General features: G+C 40.4%; 1 protein-coding gene across 9 annotated transcripts in view; it reads right to left on the bottom strand.

The window, feature by feature from the left end:
- Positions 1 to 1098: 1098 nt before the first annotated feature.
- Positions 1099 to 27846, bottom strand: part of EML1 (EMAP like 1) — a 212413-nt gene continuing 185665 nt past the window's right edge. For 5 of the 9 annotated variants that reach the window (XM_061612128.1, XM_061612135.1, XM_061612132.1 and 2 more), the window contains exons 18-24: positions 23905 to 23972; positions 22680 to 22768; positions 14287 to 14384; positions 10814 to 10901; positions 10547 to 10642; positions 4734 to 4864; positions 1099 to 3404 (exon numbers count right to left, since the gene is read on the bottom strand). In XM_061612128.1, the coding sequence (XP_061468112.1) occupies positions 3279 to 3404; positions 4734 to 4864; positions 10547 to 10642; positions 10814 to 10901; positions 14287 to 14384; positions 22680 to 22768; positions 23905 to 23972 (696 nt within the window). In that variant the 3' untranslated portion in view covers positions 1099 to 3278. The remainder of the gene's footprint in view (positions 3405 to 4733; positions 4865 to 10546; positions 10643 to 10813; positions 10902 to 14286; positions 14385 to 22679; positions 22769 to 23904; positions 23973 to 27846) is intronic. The other 4 variants (XM_061612126.1, XM_061612127.1, XM_061612129.1 and 1 more) reach the window with 2 other exon arrangements.

Genomic DNA, 27846 nt, shown 5'->3' with positions numbered 1-27846 from the left:
TCCTGGGGGAAAAGATGTGACACTTTTATTCACTGATTTAAATACCTAAACCCCCTGTTCATTTATTTAAATACTTATACTCCACTTTCATCTTATAAAAGAGATCCAAGGTGGCTAACAGAATCAAATTAAGAGCAATAAATCAATACAAAGCAAATATAAGAATCAAAACCACATACACAAGGAAATAATAGCCACAGTTCCCCTTGCCAACAGTCAGGCTACCTGGTACCAAACACCGACTTTTTTGATGGAGCTAGATAGGAAATCAGTTGGGCACAAAGTGGTGACCTATTCAGTGGTGGGCCCTGCACTTTGCAACTCCTTACTGAGAGAGACTTGCCTAGCTACTTTGTAATTACCATTTCAATGCCAAGTGGGGGTGTAGTATCAAAAGGCATTTTTAATGTGGATGGTTTATTTAGAATATTGTGTTTTCCAATGCACTTTTTTTAAAATATTCCTTGCATTTTTCCGAGGCTTTGCCTCCCTTTTTATTTTTGTATCCTTGGTCAGTGATTTCACATCCTCTGAACAAATGCTGTAACAAGGGATGGAGAAAGAATATATTTTTAAAATATTTATATGTAAAATATTTAAGATTTATACACAGAATTTGGTGGTTCTAACCTGCTCAAGCTTTGCTCAGGACTGCCTTTTGCATCAATAGCCCACTTATGCCCAAGCTGCTAATGCATTGTTGTTGTGTTTGTAAAAAGCTCTATTTATTTATTTATCTGTTGTTTATACCCCTCCCTTCCCCCAAGTAGGAGCCCATTATATGGAAAGCTATGTGCAAAATTATACACCAAAAATACATATAAAAGAGGCAAGCCTCATGCGGTATTGTCTTTCCACAGCACAGTTTTATGTGTTAATACACAAGTATCTTTACTAGGGATGGGGAAAACTGAATCTATCAAATTTGCACTTTCTGATACAATATGAGAACCAAAACACAGCCATCCTTCCAAATATGCACATTCAGATTTTGTGATGCCGTTCTCTAACAAAATGATGTTTACAAAAATGTATATATTGGGGGAAAGTGTATATAAAATATGAATATATTAATGAAAATAGCATACAAAAATGCATTATATTAGGAGAAATTGCTTGCATACAAAACTGTTTATTAGGAGAAATGTGCACTAAAATGCTGACGTTATAACAAACAAATTGGAACAATTCATCTTGATACATGATATTTATTGGTATCCTGCACTTTCAGTGTAGCAGGCTGGAGATGTAATAAAAAGCTTCAAAACTTATTAAATCTTCATTGAAATAACTCTAAACAACCCGTGCTTCAGAGCTCAATTAATTCACGTTTCCTATCCTTTATAAGAAAAAAAAACTTTAGTATTGAGCTTTTCAGAACCTGCTTATAACACTGCTCATTTCAAAATCTTTAGATACACTCCTCAATGTAAACAATAATTTTCAGTCTGTGTCACAATCAAAACAAATAAGGCCGCCTTAACTATTTTATGCCACCTCCACTCTTGCTTCATTGCAAAATACAATCTTATTTCATACTATAAATATCAGTCCATGCAAAACACACAGGGGATGGAAGTTATTCAGTGATGTGTAGGGCAACCCTATGTGTTTTTCTGTCCCAAATGGCTGCATCAGAAGATGGAGCAGACTTGTTCTCTGTTGCTTCAGAGGGAAGGACTAGTACCGATGTCTGAACATTGCAGGGAAGCAGATTTTGGTGAAACATTAGGAGGAACATCTTAACAGCAAGGGCTATTCAACAGTGGAACAAATGGACTTGGGAGGTGGTGGCTTCTCCTTCGCTGGAGGGATTAAGTAAATGGTGACGGCCATCTGTCAGAGATGCTGTGGTTGCAACCTGCATTGCAGATCCTGCAATGAGAGTTGGACTAGATGACTTCAAGGTCATTTCCAACCCTGATGATTCTACAACTAACACACATTACAAAGGCTCCTGGGGTGCACATCTCTTGAATTGCATACTACTTTGTTGATATCAGTCCAGCTGGTCTTCATCATGAATCATATATCTTTACTACCCCATTTCTTCTGCAAGTTAATGGTACACTTCAAAAGATCTCTTTATATTTTGTCTACTTGGCCTTAAAATGTGAATATACAATATCCATAAGCAATAGACAAGTAAAGCTTAGAATGCCTTACTATTTCTTATGAATTGCTAATATCTTTTACACATGTATAAAGTAGTGGTAGCCATGTTGATCAATATACAGATTAGGGTACGCTCTATCAATTGAATAATGGAGATGTGGCCAAGTTGGTTCACGATTTTTAAATAAGAAATTGTTAATATACATATTTAAAGAGTTTTTGTCTTGAAACAGATTAGCTGAAGCTCTAATCCCTACTGAGATATTAGTTAAAACGGGGGTAGAACCTGCTTAATTTCAAAGAAAATAAAAATCTGGTTACAATCTAGCAAATACTAGTTCCCCTGAAATTAGTAAGGCTTACATTGACTACAAGTAAATCCCTTTCCAGTTTTTCTATGGAAGTTAAGTCTTAACTAACTGTTGCTGGATTGCATCCTCTCATTTTAAGGTTTTGCTTTGCCAGGAGGGGAAAAACAAGTTTATGAATATTCTAGTATTCACATTTTCTTATTTAAACAAGTTCTTTACTGTGGGAGAAAAAAAAAGCTCAGCAAGTATTGCTGAGTGAAACGTCTGTTTCATTTAATATGGCAAACTTATTGAAGCCCCATTGCAATGACTATAACAGAACAGCTGTGCATAGTGGCTTGTTCACTCTGTGTCATCCAGCTTAGTTTAAGCTTTCCAAATAAATTATTTGCTGTCCACCAGACATGGGAATGCCATCAACTTTTGCAACTATAGATATTCTAAGTATGTAGCTAGACAGTACAAAGTATAAATAATGAAACTGAAGCACATATATTCTTTAATATTGGGATATGTTTTTTGTGGCTATTTAATAAAAAAGTCCTGTTCATATGTATTGCATAAACATCCAAGTCAAGATTTCATTTTAGACTTGTACTGCTTCATATGCTGTACAACAAAAAAAGAAAAACAAGTTTGTTGTTGTTTTAAGTGATGCTTAATGAACTGAATTACTGAAATAAGTACAGTAGCCAGCCAAGGACTTAGTTTTCCTGAGGTTTGTAAGGATTTTAAAACTTAAAAATCACAGTGACTAGGCTAGACGGCAACCATTTGTTAACTCTTAAATATACAGTTTATACAGAACTTCGGTGCATGGCCAGTTCTTGTTACACAGGAAGAAGGCTTCCTCTAAATGACTCGCCATTGCATAATACTGGTATCTTTTCCACCTGTGGAAATGAGATGAGTATCTTCATATAGAAAATCTACGTTGGTTACATGACTACTGTGCCCAATGTGCACGTGACTTGGAGCCTGAAAGAAATCAATAAAGAGACCATCATCAATAACAGAAAACATTGGCAACACAACAGATGCTGTCAGTTACAGTAGCCAAAAGCTATGTGCCAGACTACATAGGAGTAATGGCCGGTGGGGCAGCATGGGGTGTGTGTGTGCTCTCCCAGCTTCCCAACACTACAGGTTGCTGCCAGAAAGGGAAAGACTGGTTGCACAAGCTGCCTTTAGCTCATGCAACATTCATTACAACCCTTTGGCACATCTTTATTAAACATGTACACATCTAGTTTGGCCTTTAGCAAGGATCTCTTCAAGCCCTACCTGGAGATGCTGGAGACTGAACTTGGGACTGTCTACATGCAAAGCAGATGTTCTGCTACTGAGCTACTATTGGCCCTTTCCAAAAATTCCCAGTATTTTTTGGGGGGGGGGTTATTTGACACGCTATGCTGTTTATTTTGACCATATAATGCTCCGTTGTAATGTAATGGCTTCCATGCATGACTCGTGTCCAGCAGGAGCCGTGTGTTCTGTACTGGGCGCCCAAGTTTATAGAACTCCCTTTCAGTTGATAGGCCCCCTTCCTGTAGAACTTCTGGTGCCTAATGAAGACTTTTTTGTTCCAGTAGGCATTTTAACTGAATTCTGATCTTATAGTTTAATGGTTTTTTATCTTTATTTATTATTTATTTTATTTATTTATATATTTATTGCATTTGTATACCGCCCCATAGCCGAAGTTCTCTGGGCGGTTTACAACATTATTGCGTTGTTGAGTTATTTGTACACCATTTAGAGATGACTGTAATTAAGTGGTATATAAATTGTCAAAATAAATAGTAAACAGTAAGTAAAATAATATTTCATGAAATTCAAACATTCTGATGAAGTTTAAAATTCCAACAGCCCTGTACTGGTCACATTACATTTTCAGTTAATTACTCCAATATGCATTTGTTACTTAGATATAGTATTTTTAAGAACATTATTAGGAATATATAACAATAATTATCACTGAATTACATTTAAAATAATGAAGGAATAAAAAATGAATACAGTCATAAAAATAATACTGAAATGTAACTAAAAAATAATGTCTCATTGAGGTTGAGGGAAGGCAACTATATGAGAAGTAACTTATTAATAATTTTCATGTTAACTGATATGAGTGTTTTAATTATAAATATAATTTTTTCTCAAACCTCCAATAGTGTTTTAATAGCAATAAACCTATTACTGCTATTAACAATTGTTAAAACAATTAATTGTTGTAATTGAGGGCTATTTACAAAATAATCCTTTTTACAACTGAAAGTGTCGTCTGTAATGTGTTTGCTGCCTTACCCTAAACTGTGAACATGGATAAGAGAAGAGATGTACTTTGCCAAAGTCATCGCCTGTTGATAACAATTTCCTCCCATGTGAGCGACAGACAGCATTGATATCTGTGCCATCTGAACCTTCTGGCCACACACCTGAAATAGAGTCATAATTTATTTACTGAACTGTTTTAAAAGCTCATCATCTAACCAAAACAACAGATAACTCATTCATCTGCTATGGACTTGTGTCCTGCCTAAACATGTACCATTTTTAATCCCATATGCAAACATGTGGTAGACTACAGAATTCATGGATTTTTTTAAAAAAGACAATAGCACATGTTTAGATAAGTGATAAGTTTCAAATATGCAAATGGTTTGCTAAATTTGTAATATGCAAGAATTTTCTGCTACCAGGGTGCTTCCAGATGGGAGTTTATGGTGGTACTGGTTCTGTTCATGTATATATGCTTCTTGCAGTATCTACACTATGTCATCAAAATGCCAGCCCACAGTTTTTCTTTTCTTTAAATTTAATCAGTAAAAAAAGAAAAAGAAAGTTTTACATTTGCAGGCACTGCTGGATTGGAAGCTCCATTTTTTGAGGTGGGCTGTTTGTCACTTTTCAATGGGTGGCCCCTAATGCCATACCCTTGCTTCCATTTCCTCGCCTGCTTCCAGTGGCCCCAACAACACAAGCATGCCTATTTCACTACTTGCAGCATGCCGAAGGGATGTTCAAATACCAGGCTTATGCAGGAAACAAAGAAGATGTTTTTTTCACAACAGTTGACCTTTGTTTTATTGTATTTTTTAAATGTTTTTATTCTTTTTTTAAAAACACATAGATCTGCCTCTCTGATCAATTGTCAGATACACAGGTTCTTCACATGTTATCCATCAGATCAAGCAGAGGTGGTGGATGTTCTGTCAGTTCCTTGGTCTCCAGGGCTCTGTGATGTTCCTATATTAATGTATATATGGTAAGTGTTGGTTGTTTAGAAGATACATGGTAAGTGGAGTGAAAGAGGAGGGGGAGTGAATGGGCAGTAGAATGCTAGATGATTGGCTGAGTGTTTAAAATGGCTGAACGTATAAAAGGAAGAGTGAGAGTGGAATCTGGGGGGAGAAGAGAAAGAGTGGGTTGCTTGGTGGGGTTTAGAGAGTTGTTTGCCAGGAGAGAGTGAAGAAGGAGGGGGGTGGAGTTCGGATTAGTATTGAGTAAAACCATATGCTTATGTGCCTTAAGAAGAAATCTTGTTAATCTTGTTAGCTTTGTTATCTTTAATAAATACTTAATTTGGTTTACCAAAGGCCTGATCCTTGGCTGGGGTTTCACAGACCAGAAGGGAGGGTAAGGTAATGACCAAGGCTGAAGGGGAACTGTAACAAATGGTGGCAGCGGTGAAGAGAATAACAATACCAGTATTCAGAGTCTCTGGGAATACTAGTATTGGGACGTGATTGGTGGTTGCCTAGCAGGGGGATCTGTTGAGATCTGTGCTAGAGCGGGGAGAGAAAAAATAAAATAAAGGACAGTCCGGACTGGTGGAGTCCCTGGTGGTGCCTAGAGACAGGCAGTAACCACGAGCAGGTAGGAACCTGACAGGGAGAGCCAGGGAAGGGCGTCACAGGCTCCTTTACACTTTTCCCCTTAATGCCTCTCATAGTTCACACTCTGAGGAAAGTACAGGCAAAAAGGTCAGAAGTGGTTCTGATCGCTCCATTCTGGATGTGCCACCCCTGGTTCTCTGAACTGCTCCAACTGTCAACAGAGGCACCTTGGACTCTGCCTTCTCAGTCAGATATTCTGTCTCAAGGACCAGTATACCATCCGGATCCAGCATGGCTGAAGTTGATATCTTGGCAACTGAGTGGTGCTATTTGAAAACGTGGCTTATCATGGGATGGCATTCACACCATTTTGACATCACACCATCTTTCAACAAAATGGATTCACAGATCTACCCGGCATACATTTGTGGAGTAGAGTTCCTGAAACAAGATTTGCCCACTGGAAGCTGCCATACCTCAAATCCTTTGCTTTCTTCAGGACAAGCTTTGGTTGGGCCTAAAACCCAATACCTTGCACAGACATGTCTCTGCTCTCACCATTTTTTTCCCTTTGGTCCTCCCAGTTGGTTGGCTCTTATCCCTTGGTTAAGTGATTCCTGAATGGAGTAGTGGTGTCCTGTCCCCGGGTGGTACACAGTTTGCCTTCAAGGAATCTTCATAAAGTGTTCTTTGCACTTCACCTCATCCTGGAGACTCCGTGACCGCATCCTGACCTGATGGTTGAGCTGGGCTTTCAGAGTAGTGTTGTCCATGCGGAGGAGGACATAGTGGATGTAGACAAAGTGCTGGATGGCAAACCTGAGCCCTGAGTTCCAGCCATGCTGTGATGATATTCCACTGCCAACTACTAGCCTTGAACAAACTCTGACAAAACTCCAACCACAAAAGCTGACATCCGTTGTGATCACAGTGTGCTGAGGTTCCCTGAATGGAACCCCCCAGTTGTAGGTTGGTTAAAGACACCCACTACTGGAAAGAGTCCTTGAGAGCAGGAGGCAGTATCAGTGTGATGGCTGATGTGCATAACACTGATATGGAAGGAGGAAGCAGTGAAGTGGCTGTGTATGATGACAAGCCCATCGTGTATTACCGAGATGAACAAAGCCACGACTTTCACCAGGGACATGAGGTCTCCCGAAGGTGATAACAATAGTGTAGCAGCCTTCAGGATCTTGGCTGCACATTCTGGAGAGAGCAGAATCAGGGCATCTTGAATATCTAGATTGGCCCCGTTATGTTGAAGCCATTGTATGGGCACTGGAAGACTCTTGGTCTTGTTGACTAGGAAGCCATGGGATGACAAGACCTGCAAAGTGAGATGAACATCCCTCTCCACTGAGATGCACTGTCTGAACAACTCAGAAGGTCATCAAGACTGGATAGAGATAGGCACCCTGGAGGCACAGTTAAGCAACACTTCTGTGAAGACCCAAGGGGTGAAGGACAATCCAAAAGGCATTGCCTGATACTGATAATGACAAGCTCCATATATGAACCAGGGATACTTCCTGTATTGCAGATGGATTGGGACATGGAGACAAGCCTCTTCAGATCTATGAACGTGAAGTAGGCCTGAGACCACAGGGCATGTCTGATAGCTGAGAGAGACTCCATCCTGAATTTCTGGTAACAAACAAACTGAATTAGGAATTTCAAATCTAGGATAACCTTGTATGACTTGTCATGTTTGGGTATGACAAAAAAATATAGAGTAAACTCCTGAGAACAAGTATTTTGGGTTTCACCTCCTTGATGGCTTGGGTAAAGAGAAGGTGTTGAATAGCTTCTGCTACAGCCTGACACTGAAGAGGGCAACTGGAAACAGGTGAATGAAGGAAGTGGTTTGGAGGAAAAGATTGAAGCTCTGTCTTGTAGCCTTCTTGAATTGTGTCCAGCGACCCAGCGGTCTGAAGTGGTATGATGCCATGACTGGGAGAACTGCAGCAGATGGCCCCCCTATGGAGGACTGCTGGCATCAGTATTGGCGAGACCTATGATACCTCCAGATTGGGAGTTGGATTGACCTGCAAAATGATTCCGAACTCAAGACTGTTTGGACAAAAGCTTGGACAAAGGAATTGAAACAAACAATGATAGGTTGCATAATGATGATTGAAACTTCTCTCATCTTTTTGAAGGGCTGGCTTCCATTTTTCTTTGAGATCCACAAGGACCTCCTTGAGGGCTTGATCACCAAACAGTTTCAGTCCCACATATGGAGCAGTAGACAAAGTGACACATGCCCCAGTGTTAGCATCCCAATGATGGAGCCGCAATGTCCAGTTGGCGACAATTTGAGCAGCAAGAGAACGAGGGAAAATTGTACTGCATTGAGAGCCGCATCTGACACAAAAGCTGCTGCCTTGGGTAACCTGAGCAGTGTGTTACACATCCTAGCAGGATTTTGTTGAAGTGAAGTTAGCAGGTCATTCAGCCAAACTATAGATGCCCTGGAAAAAATTGGTGCAGTTCAGGCAGCCCTGATAGACAATGCAGCCACCTCGTGGGTCTTCAGAAGTGCGTAGTTGAGGCATCTCTGAACTGGGCACCTCCTTCTTTGGGCAACAAGAATTGTGAGGCACGAAAAGTAAGAGCTGAAAGGAAATACCATTGCCTGGATGGTAAGGCACAAAATAAACAGTGGGGTCACGTGACCAAGGTGACCTACTCCCTCAGATTTTAATTGCAATTCCTGCCTGTGGATGCCTTGCAGCGCTCAAGACTCACTTGATGGACTATCATCCAGGGAGAAATGGACATTCCCTCCCCCCAACCGTATAACATTGTGAACTTCCAAACTTTTATTCATATCACAAATAAACTTTCTTATATAACCAGACTGAAGGATGCCTGTCTCATTTATTCTATTCCAGGAGCAAATAAAATGAAAGCAGACTATAACAACCTAAACCTGATTTCTAAACCAGTTTAAACAGTCATGGCTTCTATTTATTAACCTCAAAGCATGCCAATAGCTATGATTTGGTGAGATTTTTCCTGTTAGAAAGCCCTTAAGCTTTTCATACAACTAAACTGCCAATTGATTATTGAGGGGAAAGCTCTGGCTTAAATCAGTTTATGGTTGTAATGTCAGCATGCCCTTTTAAACATTTTATTTTCTCCATATTTTACAGATAATGCATGGCAGTTTCCTCTAAGTACCTTTGCTCTTTATATAGTAACATGCCCAGTTTAACTAAGTCATACTATATTAGAAATATGGACTCATGAGGGCTATTATAATGCATGAAACAGGCCATCATGAATATAAGACACAATCTCTAGTTTTTCTTCTTGCCCCACCTGCACATATTGATCACTATTTGGGGAAGTGGGACATAACTTTATCAGTAATTGTACCCTAACAGTGGAATTCCCTCCCCTTGGCAATGAGTATGGTCACATCACTGATGGGCTTTCATTGCCTGATCAAAACATACCTATTCTCTCAGGTTTTTTAAATTCTTGGTTAAATTTGCTTTGGCATTTAAGATCTCAGGTATTATGCCACTGTTTTTAACTATTGTTTCTGCTTCAATGTTACGCTGTTTTATTCTTGTTTTGGATACTGATTTGGGACTACATTGTTTATAACTTCAGATAAATAAATAATAGTTAAAAGCTTCAACTCTAAGGTTCAAATTCCAGTTAAGAGGGCCCTTGGCAACATTCATGGGGATTAACCTGGTGCTGACATAGAACTTAATCATAATTAATGCCAATTTGGAAAAAGCAGGGGAATTCATACTCCAGAAGGGAGGGGCTAGGGAGGACATACGCTGTCCTCATCATCACTTGCAGCAAGGTATTCTCCATCAATCTATTATTTCAGAAGCATGCTTAAGACCTTTCTTATTTATCAAAGTCTACTGATCATCTTCTGGTGTAATATTCTTAATTTAACTGTATTATTTTTGGTGTATATTTTATATTTATTTTTGGGTTTTTTGGACACTGCTGTTTATAATTTTCATGTATAGTTTTCTGAACATGAGCAGTTTATAATTTTTTAAAAATAAATAAATCCCACAAGCTCCATCCATTATTTTAACTGTAATTAACAGCTTCCTGCAATTACTTCTGCACAGGTCACATGACATTTCTGAAGGAGTAATAGTACTGTTACAAAGCATACCCTGAGATAAAGGACAAGATGATAGAGAAATAGATTCTTGTTAAAGGTTGATTTGCTGGATGTTAGCAAATTGCAAAGGCATGGGAGTTTTTGATTATGAATTATGTATTTGATTATATACTTACCAAAAACATGGAATCCTAAAGTACAAGTGTAAGTAACCCATTCTATATCTCTAGTGGTTTCAACACTTACTACTTGTTTACAAGCTGAAGGAACCCCTATAAGAAAGTGGGGCACAAAAGAGAGAGAGAGAGACATCAGTTATAAAGTTGTACATTAAGAGACTAAAATAAATGTCTGCTCTGCATTGGTTTGTTATTCATATCAGGAATCCATTAGCAGCCAAGAATGAACTTTGTATGAAGGGCAGAATACTATTTGTTACTCACAGTATAGGATTTCATAGTCCCCTGAATTAGACACAAGGTACTGAGAATTAACAGACCAGTCCAAATGAGTAATGAAGCTGGAATGACCCTATGAAGAGAGATGCATTATATTAATTCCAACAACAGAACATCCTCCAATAGAATTACATTAGTACATATAAAAAGCTGCACTGAAAGGTACACTGAAGCCTCGTTTACATTCATAGCTGGGGGTGACCTGTGTTTGGTAGCAACCCAGGTAACCACATTAGAAGAACAGGCTCCAATCCAAAGTTCCATGTGCTCTTTGGGATGGAAGAAAACAGTGGCACATTCCTACAGAAGTTCAGTGTGCATGTAATAAAAGCAGAGGGGAGGATTGTTCCAGTGTAGTGCCTGGAGCTATGAATCAAGCATGAAAAAGTAAAACACATAAGTATTAAGTTCGTCTTTGCAACAATCCTTCCAAGTGGTAGCCTTTTCAGGGAAACAGGGAGCTTTTAGACCCCATATGACATGCCAATGTTAAAGAAAAGTATATTTGCCTGTTCTGTTAGTCCATCTCATAGCCATATCTTTACTGTAAAACTAATGATCTTGAATGAAAAAGCCTGCTTGGGTGGGGTCAAAGGTTCAATCTCCTAGTTGCCAGTGACTTTATTTCCCGGAATAGAAGTGAAACCAGTTCACATCTTTCAGAGAGGTAGTTGTGGTTAGCCTCTTTCAGCAAAACAACCAAGGGGGCTTCCAGGCAGAGGCTTCATGTTGCAAACAGGCTGTTCAGATCTGATTCTGCTGTTTGTGTGACTGGCATGTGAGCCTCCTGTTACCGGCAAAACTACCCCCTTGCCAGTGGATGCATAGGGTCGAGGGTTCTTGCTTTCTCCCTTATATGTCAAACGTTATGTCACTTAAGCTCACAGGTTATCAACAGCAGTTGTCTAGTGTAGGAGGAGAGTAGAATAGAGGAGACCCCACTCTAGAATTCTTGAGTCTTGGGAGGTACCAGAAATTTTCTATCTGGGAGTCAGACTTCAGACAGCAGAACAGTCTTTATAATATATGCTATTTATTCATATCTTGGGACACTACAACTAAGAAAATTCATTCTAGTTGGCCTTAACCATTATGGCAGAAACAGAAAACAGAAAAATAGAACTATATATATCTGCACAAAAGAAATTGCTGGATATCCATTTAACTCAAAGTATAAAACTGTGAAGGCACATCTTAATTAAAACAAATTATAATAATTGAAGGACTGAGTTAAACTCTGTCATATCACAGAGCCAAAGTACAAAGGACATAGAAATACATGTCATGATACATCACCCATCAGATATTATAGGTGGTATTGATGGATGGTTCTCCTGCTTTCTTTGATAGCCTCCCCCCCTCTACAAGAGCTGAAGGGCCCTGAGTGCTGTGAAACATGGCTTATTATATACTCTCTCTTCTATGGAAAGGTGGGTTCCCATGGTCTTTTCTCATGAATTCATTCCCACAGATTTGTCATAAACATTCTCATGGGACAGTCTGACAGATGAAACACTTTTCTGTTCTCATAAATTTATGTTTTATACACATGGATGTTCTCAGAGATTCATATCAGTTCATAGGTGAATTGGCAAAGTTACTGCTGGCCATTCTGAAAATCTTACACAGATCTTTCCTGTTCTCTTCATTGTTTATGTTCTAACACAGACTTGTTTATTTGGAATCTACTATCTTGGCTATATGCCCAGACTTCCTGGAGGGGGAGAAATGGGTAGAGAAATGCTTATCTTTTTTAAATGCTTTTTCTCCAACTCTGAAGGGGGGGCAACTTCAAACTACTCCAGTTCTGCTGTTGGCTCTTGTACCTATAACAAACTTTATACACTATTTCAGTAAGTCTTAAGCATCTTCTAAGCAAATCTAAGCATATGCAAATGATTTCAGCACATTATATGCATATTTCAAACCATTATCTGGATCTTCCCATTACACTCCACACATGCCTTTTTTATTCTTACGTTTTTCATAGGTGTTCTGCTGTTTCCTGTCCACACTGGTTCTCAATAAAATGTCTCTCTGCTGTGGTTTCTGGACCCTCCCCTCAATCTCAACTCCTCTGCCTCTACTACCCTTTACCATTCTGGACATGTGTGCAGGTATTTGTGTACCTGTGCATCTTTTTTATTTAAAAAAATCACAAGAAGCGTGCAAGAACAAATGTTACCCGCTCTTAACTATCATGTTTCACAATGGGAAATTGGAGGCTTGTTCTTTTGCGTGAGGCAAAATTCATTTCCAGTTGCTGAGTTTTTAAAAATAATATTTTGCTATACTGAAATTCTGATAGAGGTCTTCTGCAAGATCAGTGTATTTTTTTTTATAAGAAGTCCCAATGCATGTACTGCAATTATAGTCTCCATGATCCCCCACACATTTTGAGATCTTGAGAGAATAGCTTCCCTGAACACATAGCTGTTTTTCTGAAACTCCAATGTGTCTTCAGAATGTGGCAATTGGTGGAAATGATTGCACTGGTATTGTTTTGGCTACCAGAAACAAAATGGCTAGGTTGTGCTCAGCTGAAGAGCAAACAGAAATAAAGTGTAGCAATAGAGACCATCCACCATAATATTATCACACACAACAAACTGCCCCCCCCCCCATGTGCTCATGAGCTTCCACACCACTGCAGTGACTGCAGATATATAGCGGAGTGGGGTCTGAGGGTTTTTTTTTTTTTTTACTTAACAGATTTTCCATGGTAAGATGAAATCTAGATTAAAAGTTAAAAAAAGTGTACAGGTTGGCATTTGATGTTGATGATTCACGTGGACAGAGATAAAAACTTGCATGCATGAACAGCACTGATCCCACAATAAGCCTGTGCCTGGAAGTACCCATCTTGTAGCATCTTAGAGACTAACACGTTTATTATGGTATAACCTTTCATGGACTAAGTGGACTGCAATTAATGAAAGTTTATGCCACAATAAAATGAACTCCAAGCTGTTCTTCTTGTCCCCAAAGAGGCAACCCTGATAAAGGGAGATTTCCAAAAGCAAAACCCTTTCCCTAAATCACCCTTGTTCCTAAACGCCACGCAGGAATTAAGATAAGAATTTTAGACAGATACTGAAGATGTTTATGTTCCATGGAAGTAAAACAACCTAAGCTGTTAAACTGTTGTGCATAAAAATCCAAGTCTATAAGCAACTTAAAAAAGAGATTTGCTAAAGCCAGAGCTTTTGTAAGTTTTAGAAAGAATTTTACTTCTACAAATATTTAGTGGTGGAGAATGACCAGTGTGTTTACAGAATATTTTTACTTGTTAAAATTATTTTAGAAATGACTTGAAAAGATTGTTGCCATTTCTGAATCTTGGTGAATATTAAATCAATTAAATCTTGAGGGGGAAAGTTAAACAGCATTACGAAGAGAAAGGGCTGGAACCCTAAATACATATTGATTTTTAAACAGTTAATTCAGTGATTACTTACTGAGCATTTGCCAATTCTACTATATTTCCTCCCATTGTCAGTAACACTGTATATATAAATACAATTGTCATGAGAACCTATTGCCAAGAAGTTGCCATCTGCAAAACAAAAGCAGAATGTATATACAGGTACTTAATATATGGCTGATTTATGAACCAGTGATGCATCATGGACCAGCATTTTTAGTAATAAGACTAAATACATAAATGCTTCATTTATTCAAAACGAGGATGGGGAAACTGTGGCACAACTACAGATGTTGTTGGACTACAATTCTCATCATCCCTGAACTGCTGGATGGGGTGATGCAAGCTGGATTCCAACAACACCTGGAGGACCACATGTTCCCTATCCCCTACCTTATTTAAAATATTTGCACCTTACACTTCCTCATAAAAAGCTTCAGGCACCTAAGAACAAACAAAAAACTAGCAATTTAAAGTAACAGCTACAAAAACACCAAAAACAGCAGTAGAAAATTAACAATACACCACTAGCAGCATTAAAATCTAAATAAGCAGAGAGGGTTAAAATCAATCTTGCTCAACCTGATGCCCTCCAGATGTTTGGGACTATAATTCTTATCAACACTGATCAATGGCAGTGCTGGCTGCAGCTGATGAAAGTTGTGCCCTTGAGATGTTTTGGGTTATCAGATTAGGGACGGCTATTTAAAATCAATATGATAAGACAGGCATCTGCAAGTCAAAATTCTTCTTTAAAAAGAAGGGGTTGCATTCAATGTTAGTCTTACTCAGAGTAGACCTATTGAAGTTAATAGACATGAGTGTACCCTAGAGTACTGAAGGACCTGGCGGACGAACTCTCAGAACCACTGTAGATTATCTTTGCGAAATCATGGAGGATGGGTGAAGTGCCAGATGACTGGAGGAGAGCTAATGTTGTCCCTATCTTCAAAAAGGGCAAAAAGGAGGAATCTGGGAACTACAGACCAGTCAGCCTGACATCAATCCATGGGAAAATTCTGCAGCACATTAAAAAGTGGCCAATCTGTAAGCACCTTGAAAACAATACAGTGATTACCAGAAGCCAACATGGGTTTATCAAGAAGAAATTCTGCCAGACTAATCTTATTTCATTTTTTGATCGGGTAACTTCCCTGGTAGACTGTGGGAATGCTGTGGATATAATATATATATATTATATATCTCGACTTCAGCAAAGCTTCTGACAAAGTGCACCATGATATTCTGATTAGCAAGCTAGCTAAATGTGGACTGGATGAAACAACTATCAGGTGGATGCACAGTTGGCTCCAGAATCGGACTCAAGGAGTGTTTATCAATGGTTCAATTCCCCACTTCAATTCCTGGAACCTTCAGGGAGGGCTGGGGGAAAACCCTGCCTAAAAGCCTCGAGAGAGCCACTGCCAGTCAGTGCAGACAATACTGAGCTAGATGGCTACAGAATCATACTCAAAGAGTTCCTTCTCAAACTAGGGGGAAGTAACGAGCGGGGTACTGCAGAGATTAGTCCTGGGCCCAGTGCTGCTCAACATTTTTATTAATGACTTGGATGAGGAGGTGCAGGGAAAGCTTCATCTGAAGATGATACAAAATTCGGAGGGATAGCTAATACCTTGGAAGACAGAAACAAAATTCAAAGGGGTCTTGATAGGCTGGAGCACTGGGCTGAAAACAACAGAATGATAGTTAATAGGGACAATTGCAAAGTTCTACACCTAGGAAAAAGAAAACAAATGTACAGCTATAAGATGGGGGATACTTGGCTCAGCAATATTACATGCGAGAAGGATCTTGGGATTGTTGTTCACAAGCTGAATATGAGCCAACAGTGTGATGTGGCTGCACAAAAAAGCAAATGCTACTTTAGGCTGTATTAAGAGAAGTATAGTTTCCAAATCACATGAAGTATTGTTTCGCTTCTATTTGGCACTCGTTAGGCCTCACCTTGAATATTGCATCCACTTTAAGAAGGATGCAGACAAACTAGAACAAGTTCAGAGGAGGGCAACAAGGATGATCAAGGGGGACTAGATACAAAGCCCTATGAGGAGAGACTGAAAGAACTGGGCATGTTTAGCCTTGAAAAGAGAAAACTGAGGGGAGATATGATAGCACTTTTCAAGTACTTGAAAGGCTGCCACAAGGAGGAAGGCCAGGATCTCTTCTTGATTGTCCCAGACTGCAGGACACGGAATAATGGTCTCAAGTTGCAGGAAGCCAGATTTCAATTGAACATCAGGACAAACTTCCTAACTGTTAGAGTGGTACGACAATGGAACCAATGGCCTAGGGAGGTGGTGGGGTCTCCAACACTGGAGGCCTTCAAGAGGCAGCTGGACAGCCACCTGTCAGGTATTCTTTAAGTTGGATTCCTGCACTGAGCAGGGGGTTGGACTCGATGGCCTTATAGGCCCCTTCCAACTCTGCTATTCTATGACTAACTTGGGTTCATTAATTTCAGTGGGTATACTCTGAGTAGGATTTAGCTGAATAAAACTCTACTAGCTCCTGGAAGGTCTTTAAAATGGAGAGACACATTGCTCTCAGGGGAAATTCCGGACCTTAGGCTTAGCCATGGTCCCAACCAAGTCCATTTCAAAGGACATTTGATACTTTTGTATGTACATCTGTTTTATGGGACATTACATGGAACATATTGGATGGACCAGGGTAGTGGCAAGATTGCCTTCTCCTATGTGAGCCTCTCCACATATACTGGAAAGAAAAACTCTGTGAAAGCCCTATTACAGGTGCCACAGCCTGAGATGATGATGGTGGTTTAAATTTATTTAAATGTACAGCATAAACATTACAACAACGGTTATGAATAGAAAGGGCTGTTTTAGTGAAGGAACATTTGTTGTGCGATTCTCTACATCAGCTGTTTCAGGAGGCTGTTGGGAGTACCAGGAGAGAGGATTGCTATACTAATTAATTAAAAGTATTTTTATGCCACCTTTCATAGCACATTCTAATGCGGCTCACAAATAATAAAAAGAGTTAAAATACATTATTAATTTGTTGTATGAACCCATTTTTATGAATTCTTTGCTGATTTTAGCCATTTTATTTGTTACATTTTATTGTGGGGTTTGATCTGTTTTATATAAGGAGTTTTAGTTCACATACTGTCTTGAGGGCCCTGTCAAAGTCATCAGGAAAAGTATAAACGTAAATGTTTGATGACGCTGGCAACAACAACACAGAACATAACACAAGATGGTATGCATTTCCCTGAAACCTTAAATACAATTCTCATTTTAAAAACTATTTTTAGCAGCTTTAACTGTTAATGGTACAATCTACTGCTCATGTTGCATTCTAATCAATGCAACCTATAAGGAGCAGTAATAAACGTAATAAACGTAATAAACGTAATAAACGTAATAAACGTAATAAACCTCAAACAAAACTATGCAGGTAAGAAGCCAGCAGGCGTGTGGGGGCTTTCCAGTGTTTTGCACAGCCTGCAGCATGTACGACTATCTGCCTGTTGGACAGCAGTCGTGGGTGTGCTCTCGGTGCAATGAGCTCCTGGCTCTCCGGGAACGACTTCATTTCCTTGAGGCCAAGGTGGCGGACCTGGAAAAGCTGAGAGAGGCAGAGAGGTGTGTGGAGGAGGCCTTCAGGGACGTTATAGCTGTCCTGCTATCATGGAGAACAATGGTCTCGGGGAAGGAGAGCATCCAGCTGAGGAAGAGGGAAACGATCCCTTAGAAGGGACCCATTCCTCGGGGGATGAGCAGCTATCCTCTCGTGCCGAGGATATATCTCCAGGGGGTGGAGGGATCCTTGTAGTGGGTGATTCGATCATTAGGAACATAGACAGTGGGGTGTGTGATGGGCGTGTAGACCGCAAGGTGTTTTGCCTGCCTGGTGCGAAGGTTGCGGATATCGCCCGTCGTTTAGATAGTTTGGTAGACAGTGCTGGGGAGGAGTCAGTGGTCGTGGTGCACGTTGGCACCAACGACATGGGGAAATGCAGCCGTGAGGTCCTGGAAGCAAAATTTAGGTTGCTAGATAGGATGCTGAAAGCCAGGACCTCCAAGGTGGCTTTCTCTGAAATGCTACCGGTTCCACGCGCAGGACCAGCCAGACAGGCCCAGCTTCGCAGTCTCAATGCGTGGATGAGACGATGGTGTCGGGTGGAAGGGTTTGGATTTGTTAGGCACTGGGGAACATTTTGGGACAAGCCGGGCCTGTACAAAAGGGACGGGCTCCACTTGAACCAGAATGGAACCAGACTGCTGGCACTTAAAATTAAAAAGGTAGCAGAGCAGCTTTTAAACTGACTGAGGGGGGAAACCTGACAGGAGCTGAGAAAGGTCCGGTTCGGAATAAACCTCCCCCCTGGGATAAAAACCAAAGAAATGATGAAATTTTAAAAGGGGTAGGTCTAGAAGTAGGCATTGTGAGAGCAGGGGCACAGGATATAAATTCAGAAGAGCAAAATTACCACAGGCCTAACCACAAGTGCCAAAGACACTTGAAGAGAGACACTGCTTACAAGTGCCTGTACGCTAATGCTAGGAGCCTCCGAACCAAGATGGGAGAACTGGAGTGCTTGGTCTTAGAGAAGAGCATTGATATAGCGAGCATAACGGAGACCTGGTGGAATGGAGAAAACCAGTGGGATACGGTTATCCCTGGATATAAACTATATCGGAAGGACAGGGAAGGACGTATTGGTGGCGGAGTCGCTCTATACGTGAAAGAAGGCATTGAATGCAGCAAGCTCGAAACCCCAAAAGAGGCAGACTCCTCCACAGAATCGTTGTGGGTAGTGATACCGTGCCCCAGGAGGGACTTAATACTGGGAACGATCTATCGTCCCCCTGATCAAAATGCTCAGGGAGACCTTGAGATGAGATATGAAATTGAGGAAGCATCCAAACTAGGAAATGTGGTAGTAATGGGTGACTTCAACTACCCGGACATAGACTGGCTGCATATGTGTTCCAGTCATGACAAAGAAGCAAAGTTTCTAGATATTCTAAATGACTATGCCCTAGATCAGTTGGTCATGGAACCGACCAGAGGGACGGCAACCCTGGACTTAATCCTCAGTGGGGACCGGGACCTGGTGCGAGATGTAAGTGTTGTTGAACCGATTGGGAGCAGTGACCACAGTGCTATTAAATTAAACATACATGTAACTGGCCAATTGCCAAGAAAATCCAACACGGTCACATTTGACTTCAAAAGAGGAAACTTCACAAAAATGAGGGGATTGGTAAAAAGAAAGCTGAAAAACAAAGTCCAGAGGGTCACATCACTCGAAAATGCTTGGAAGTTGTTTAAAAACACTCTATTAGAAGCTCAACTGGAGTGCATACCGCAGATCAGAAAAGGTACCGCCAGGGCCAAGAAGATGCCAGCATGGTTAACAAGCAAAGTCAAGGAAGCTCTTAGAGGCAAAAAGTCTTCCTTCAGAAAATGGAAGTCTTGTCCGAATGAAGAAAATAAAAAAGAACACAAACTCTGGCAAAAGAAATGCAAGAAGACAATAAGGGATGCTAAAAAAGAATTTGAGGAGCACATTGCTAAGAACATAAAAACCAACAACAAAAAATTCTATAAATACATTCAAAGCAGGAGACCATCTAGGGAGACAATTGGACCCTTGGATGATAAGGGAGTCAAAGGTGTACTAAAGAACGATAAGGAGATTGCAGAGAAGCTAAATGAATTCTTTGCATCTGTCTTCACAGTGGAAGATATAGGGCAGATCCCTGAACCTGAACTATCATTTGCAGGAAGGGATTCTGAGGAACTAAGACAAATAGTGGTAACGAGAGAGGAAGTTCTAAGCTTAATGGACAATATAAAAACTGACAAATCACCGGGCCCGGATGGCATCCACCCGAGAGTTCTCAAAGAACTCAAAGGTGAAATTGCTGATCTGCTAACTAAAATATGTAACTTGTCCCTCGGGTCCTTCTCCGTGCCTGAGGACTGGAAAGTGGCAAATGTAACGCCAATCTTCAAAAAGGGATCCAGAGGGGATCCCGGAAATTACAGGCCAGTTAGCTTAACTTCTGTCCCCGGAAAACTGGTAGAAAGTATTATTAAAGCTAGATTAACCAAGCACATAGAAGAACAAGCTTTGCTGAAGCAGAGCCAGCATGGCTTCTGCAAGGGAAAGTCCTGTCTCAGTAACCTATTAGAATTCTTTGAGAGTGTCAACAAGCATATAGATAGAGGTGATCCAGTGGACATAGTGTACTTAGACTTTCAAAAAGCGTTTGACAAGGTACCTCACCAAAGGCTTCTGAGGAAGCTTAGTAGTCATGGAATAAGAGGAGAGGTCCTCTTGTGGATAAGGAATTGGTTAAGAAGCAGAAAGCAGAGAGTAGGAATAAACGGACAGTTCTCCCAATGGAGGGCTGTAGAAAGTGGAGTCCCTCAAGGATCGGTATTGGGACCTGTACTTTTCAACTTGTTCATTAATGACCTAGAATTAGGAGTGAGCAGTGAAGTGGCCAAGTTTGCTGACGACACTAAATTGTTCAGGGTTGTTAAAACAAAAAGGGATTGCGAAGAGCTCCAAAAAGACCTCTCCAAACTGAGTGAATGGGCGGAAAAATGGCAAATGCAATTCAATATAAACAAGTGTAAAATTATGCATATTGGAGCAAAAATCTTAATTTCAAATATACGCTCATGGGGTCTGACCTGGCGGTGACCGACCAGGAGAGAGACCTCGGGGTTGTAGTGGACAGCACGATGAAAATGTCGACCCAGTGTGCGGCAGCTGTGAAAAAGGCAAATTCCATGCTAGCGATAATTAGGAAAGGTATTGAAAATAAAACAGCCGATATCATAATGCCGTTGTATAAATCTATGGTGCGGCCGCATTTGGAATACTGTGTACAGTTCTGGTCGCCTCATCTCAAAAAGGATATTATAGAGTTGGAAAAGGTTCAGAAGAGGGCAACCAGAATGATCAAGGGGATGGAGGAAAGGTTGCAGCATTTGGGGCTTTTTAGTTTAGAGAAAAGGCGGGTCAGAGGAGACATGATAGAAGTGTATAAAATTATGCATGGCATTGAGAAAGTGAATAGAGAAAAGTTCTTCTCCCTCTCTCATAATACTAGAACTCGTGGACATTCAAAGAAGCTGAATGTTGGAAGATTCAGGACAGACAAAAGGAAGTACTTCTTTACTCAGCGCATAGTTAAACTATGGAATTTGCTCCCACAAGATGCAGTAATGGCCACCAGCTTGGATGGCTTTAAAAGAAGATTAGGCAAATTCATGGAGGACAGGGCTATCAATGGCTACTAGCCATGATGGCTGTGCTGTGCCACCCTAGTCAGAGGCAGCATGCTTCTGAAAACCAGTTGCCGGAAGCCTCAGGAGGGGAGAGTGTTCTTGCACTCGGGTCCTGCTTGCGGGCTTCCCCCAGGCACCTGGTTGGCCACTGTGAGAACAGGATGCTGGACTAGATGGGCCACTGGCCTGATCCAGCAGGCTCTTCTTATGTTCTTATGTTCAGTATTTGGTAGATTGCATTTGGACTAGTGCACAATCCCCACTGCACTGTAGCCTTTCAATCCTTCAAGTCCAGGCAATCTCCACCCTCACCAATGGTAGGGAGTCAGCCTGGCCCAGCTGCCATGTGACAATCTGTGGAACTACTGTGACCAATGGGAGCATGGCAAGGAGATACAGTCACAACAGTGAAGGCGGTGTGTGGCACATTGGCTGGGCCTCTCCGCTTCCATACCCCAAAAGAGACTGGGATTTGCAGATGGGTTCCTCTCTCTGCTGGCATGGGAGACAGGGAGGGAATCACACCATTGCAGCTAAACTCTGTTATGCAGCCTATCTTTGTTCTTTTCAAAGACTCACTTTAAAAGCTGTTTCACACAACCAAATTTTAATGATTTATGTACTTGGTCAAGTCACCTTAAGATTTTTTTTGTAAAGAGTTTTGGCATGTTGACAAGTTATGTGACCAACCTGATGTGCATTGACACTACAAGACACAACATTACACGATTCAGCTACTTTTCAAAGATATTGCAGAACACAATATATAAGCTGTATCCAGGCACCACAATAAAATTAAGCAAACTGACTGAAAAGGCCAATTCATGGTGGCTTTGGCATATTAAAAAGTGGTCATGTGAACTGGCAACTGGTGAGACAAAATTAAGGGAGTCATAATTCAGTTTAGCTGGCCCAGTGATATAACAGCTTAAGTTTCAAGCTTTCTATAAACAGGAGAATATTTTTTAAAAGATTCACTGTTAAGCTATGCACCTTTTTATCTCCAGTGATTAAATATGCTTACAATAAAAACATAAGAATTTAACACCATGATATTTGGACATTAAAAAATAATTTTATACAGCATTCAGCTCCATTTTTGTTTAAACAACCGAACAAACAATGCCAAACCTGGTGAGTAACGCATTGTGGACAGCTGTTCGTTTCCATCTGTATGAACAGTGACCAAATCTTTTGTTTCGGTGTCAAACACAAACCACCTGTTGAAAACATTGGGAGAGAAAGTCAACATGTTGTACAGCATGGAAAAGGGGCGAAATCCCAGCATAAAAAACATAGCAACAGCACTGCTGTAACCCACAGGACTCCCAATTGTGGGAAGGCAGAGAGGCTGTTCAGCCTCTTTGGCTGAACAGAAAAAGCCCCCTGTAGTGCTTCTCTCTCAACACAGGAAAGTTAGGGCAGGGATAGGGATGTTGGGATGGGAGTGGCTGGAAAGTCACTACCCTTATTGCCATTCCCTGTTATTCAGGGCTATTGTCTGCCTTGCATCTATTGCAAATACATTTTATTAAGCAACCCCAAGTTCTAGTATTATGAGAAGGAAGAAAAATGTCTCTCTCTACAAGCAATGAGTTTGTTGATCATGTCCCTCCTTAGCCCTCCCTCCAAACCATTCTCCATAGTAAAACAGTAACCTTGCGGGGCAATGAGAAACTGAACAATGAAGGTGAGATTGCTTTGATTGTAACAAAAGTTAAACAGAAGTTAAATCAGGAGGATTGTCATCATAATATCAAGATATCTTATCAAATATTACAGTTGTAGCTGATTACCGTTTTTGATGGACAAGTTTAACAATATCTTTCACATGTTATAACAATACCTTTCATTTGTTTCAGACATTTTCCTTTTAAAAATATAAACTACTTCACATTTTATCGTTTCAGAAAACAAAAAGTTACTTTTTAGCCCAGGGTGGCATCAGTAGCTCTCCGTGTTGCATAGCAAACACTGCTTTGAGACAGGGAGGTGTTTCAAAAACTTCGCAATATGGCATGGTGATCAGCAATTCAAAAATAACAAAAATAAAAAATATAAAGGAAACATTCTACTGGGATAGGCACAAATCTCTTATGTGAACACAACAGCAGCTCTTTGGATCCCAGCCAGCATCTTTACAGCATGAAAAGCTCTTGGCTGCATTTCACATATAGCAAAAAAGGATCTTTCTACCTTGTGATTGGGCTCATGAAATATGTTAAGAGAGATCCAATTTATTGAACTCTACATATTTTTTTAGAAAATGTGGAAAACCTTTTTTAATATGATATAAATATTTAGTGTCTACGAATGCCCATTCCCCAAAACAAGCTCACCCTGATGTTATCCTTACCTTCCAGTTAGTGTTCCTACTGCAACCACAGACCCTGAAGGATGAAAACCAGAAGACTGTGCTGGATCCTATAAAGTTTCAAAGGAATTGTATATTTATAGCAACAGCTATAGCAATTCGTAACAATAACGTATATTGGAATAGTTACTCAGTACAGCTTATGCCACTGAATTCTCAACCAAGCCCTCTTTGAAAGGAAAGGGACTTATGCAAGAGCAAGAATAGATTTTACCCTGGTTATTCCCAGAAACAAATCCTCCATGCTATCAAGTCTAACATCAAAGGCCATTTTGACTCGCAAAATCTAAATAAAAGAACTGAAATACGGTAATGAAGAAAATAATATTGTATATGTTTAATGCAGTCAGAAAATGAAACAATGTATTTTAGATATATATGAAGAAATACACAGATGCAAAGAACAATACCCATAATATATATAAAGGTAAGTAAGGAATGATATACAATATATTCATTATGTAATTTCTTAGGATGAGCAATACTTGATTAATGATTGGTTGGCTTCATTTTGTTTTAAATTACACTGTTTTGTTGTTATAACCTGCCCAGGGACCTTATGGTGAAGGGCAGGTAAGAAATCTAATCATTATTATCAAAACATATTTTAATTGATTTTATCTGTTTGTATTTGTTAAGTCACTTTGAGACTTTTTTGTATAAAGCAACTAACAAATATTGTCATCATCATCACTATTATCATAAGCAAGAACAGTTTTCAGGTAATCTGTCATTCAACAAGAGAAATGCTTCTGTCCTTTTAAAGGTGAATGAGTTGGCAAGCAGACTACTGCAGTAGAGCTGCCTGGATTTCAAAAATGTACCTCCAAGTGCTTATATAGAAAGAGCTCTCTAAAGTCAGAACCAGCCCTGCAAGCCTGCAAGACCCCTGGTGGCACTTGGGAGAGGATGTAGAGGTGTACCTCACACAGTATTCTCTGAAGGTACTAGTTGTGCATTCAGGTGAAGTCGTGGCTAGTACACAACAGACTGACCACCCCTGAAACTTAGCTTCTGCTGCTCAGAGGAAATTAAGTATTTGCTTCATTAGCCATTAGTTCATAAAGTGATTTGTGTACATCTCTTACGTGAATAATCTAACATGTGAAGTCACCCTGGGAGATACAGGGGGAATGAGAAACTTAATAAAATGCAAGCAAGAATGAATTAGAGTTATGTTCATTCTCTACAAAAGGAGTGCTTTTTCCAGTTAGAACATTTATGGCCACAATCAGTTAAGCATATTTAAACCCCCTGATTTCAACTGCCCTCATCTCAGGCTCCTATCCACACTATTAATTAACACATGCAGGGGAGTAGGAACATGGCACTGGCTCTCCTCCTGATCTTTTGAGTGTTGGGTGCATTTATTCTGTCATTTTATTATTTTATGAGTGTACTAGGTAGATGTTCTTATGTGCTGGCTGGTACAAGGTTATCATTGGGTGTTTTAAAGTTTTAAACCTGAGTTATTTTTATATGGTCATTGTATGCTGTTTATATATTATGCTTGCTGGTTTACAACAATATTTTCCTAAGTGGGACTAAAATTGATTAAAAGAAATAAATAGGATAGAACATGAGAACATACTGCATGCACAAGTCAAGATCCCTGGCATGAGCAGGGTTCTCAATCGCACTAAAGACCTTACATGTATACAGCCCATTTTCCTGTTCAACCCAATGTGTGGCAGTCAGACATGGAGGCCAGTGGAAGGAATCTCCCTCCCTCCCCTCAACACATTAAATGAACACATGGGCAGGAGCATAAGACGACAGCCAATGGATTGCATTCAAATAACTTTTACTCAGAGTTAGACCCATTGAAAGTAATGGCCATTACTAACTTAGGTCTATTAATTTCAGTGGGTTAAAGTTACTTGAATACAACCCAATAGATTTAAAAGCATCTAACTTTGTGTTGGATTAGGGCCTATGCACGTGAAGCACTCTGAACACTCTAAAAGAGCTATATAATTTTTTGTTGTCATTGTGAACTTGCCAAAGAAAACCAACTTACAGAAGCATAACAAATTTTCCAAGAAGAATTCAAACAATGTTTCAAAAATGACTGAGGGTTGTCGTCGACTGGGCAAAAAGTGTTATGGAGGATTCATTGAACCACTACTATCAGCAAGACGAAGAAACTGAGCTCCCTAATGGAGGTGTTTTACCACCCCAAATAGCCTACAGGCAAGTTTTAGTTGGAGACACATTTTGCTTTATAATGCTTCGTATCCCAAACATGAAGCTCACTGGGTGACCTTGGGCCGGTCACTGTCTCTTAGCCTAACCTATCCTACAGTGTTGTAATGACGATAATATGGGGAAGAGGGAGAACCATGTACACTCCCCCTTGAGCTTCTTGGAGAAAAGGTGAAATATAAACATAATAAAAAATTAAGAAGTATTTAGAATAGCATTTTCCCTATTAAAGTTCATAAGTGTTGTCCTAAATTGTTTGATGTCTGGTTGCAAACCAACAGAATGCTGCATTTGGACATCACAGTAAGTCATAGTTTATGGATAAACCAGAAATGAGCCTACGCTCTACGTGGGCTTTTCCTCTAACATTGCCATGAGAAGTGTGGAAGGTTTTGCTTTACCACAGCCTGTTGCGTCGTTTGAACCTAACAAGCTGTGGTTAATCTTAACTATGATTTGTTTGAAATAAACCAACTTCAAAACTACAGTTTGAAAAAAAATGGACTGCAGTTAATAGAAACTGGGAAACAAAACCTTTCACTGTCCTGGCAGCTGTGCCGAAGGAGAGGGGAGAGGGGTGTATGTGAACCAAGAGCTCATACCATAGTTCACTGTGACATCCATAAACAGATATAAGCATGTACAAAAAAAAAGTGTTGCTTCATGTTAACAAGGTGGTTGGTATTTTCATGTGACAACATCTAAGGGTTATCTCCAAAACAAGCCCATTTAATATAATTCCCTCTATTTCCAATAATGAAGTGTGAGTCCTTACATAGCCAAAGTGGATCTAACCATGCACAAGAGGGAGGCAGATATGCAAGACCCCCAAGGTTTGCAGAAGTACAAAAAAATCCTTCAGAAAAAAACTCAGGGAGACCCCCACCCCCCAGAAAAAAAAACATTCTATCTGATGATTAAATATTAATAAAGCCAGGAATCTAGAAATAATAAAAGGGCCTAATACAATATGTGGAAAACACTTTTAGAAACAGTCACCACTATGTCACAATAGAAATTGTATTTTCACCTTCATCCATATGCAAGATAGCTAAATTTTGGAGTAGACCAATTTATTACCATTCAGGCTCTGAATCACAAATTTTCAACAATTTTCTAATCTGTAAGAACATTTGATTCATCACAGAATCTGGAATGTCACTCTTATTAGAATAAACTGAGTTTTGCTAAACTGAAGTTTAGTATTAGTGGACTGAACAGTAACTTCATAAGTGACCAAGACTCAGCAGGTATATGCACCTTGGAGGAATGCCTAAACAGTGTTGCACTGGATGGGATTTCAAATGTTGAGTATCTTAAGTTGAAACATACCCAGGGGCGTCACTACCGGGGTGCGGAGGGTGCGGCCCGCACCCGGGTGTCACCATGAGGGGGGTGACACCCAGAGCCGCCCGGCAAGGCTGCTCCAACTCCTCGGAGGTGGGCGGGCGGGCGAGACCGGGAGCTGCGTCAGCAGGGCGAGGGAGGCGCGCTGGCGTTCCCAGGCCTTCTCCGGCTGGGGGCCCCTCCAGCACATGCCCTCCCAGGGGCATGGACAGGGCAGCTGGCCTCGAGTGTGCGCGCTCGCACGCAAGCCCAGCCACCTTGTCCATGCCCCTGGAAGGGTGCACACCAGAGGTCCGCACTCCCGCTAGTGACGCCGCTGAACATACCATTGCAATAAAAACTCCTCATGTCATCCAACTCACTATGTGTATC

Source organism: Rhineura floridana, chromosome 2 (assembly GCF_030035675.1).
Source record: "Rhineura floridana isolate rRhiFlo1 chromosome 2, rRhiFlo1.hap2, whole genome shotgun sequence".
NCBI classification, from domain to species: domain Eukaryota; kingdom Metazoa; phylum Chordata; class Lepidosauria; order Squamata; family Rhineuridae; genus Rhineura; species Rhineura floridana.
Note: the sequence above shows the minus strand (reverse complement) of the source record. Positions and strands in the feature narration are given on the sequence as shown.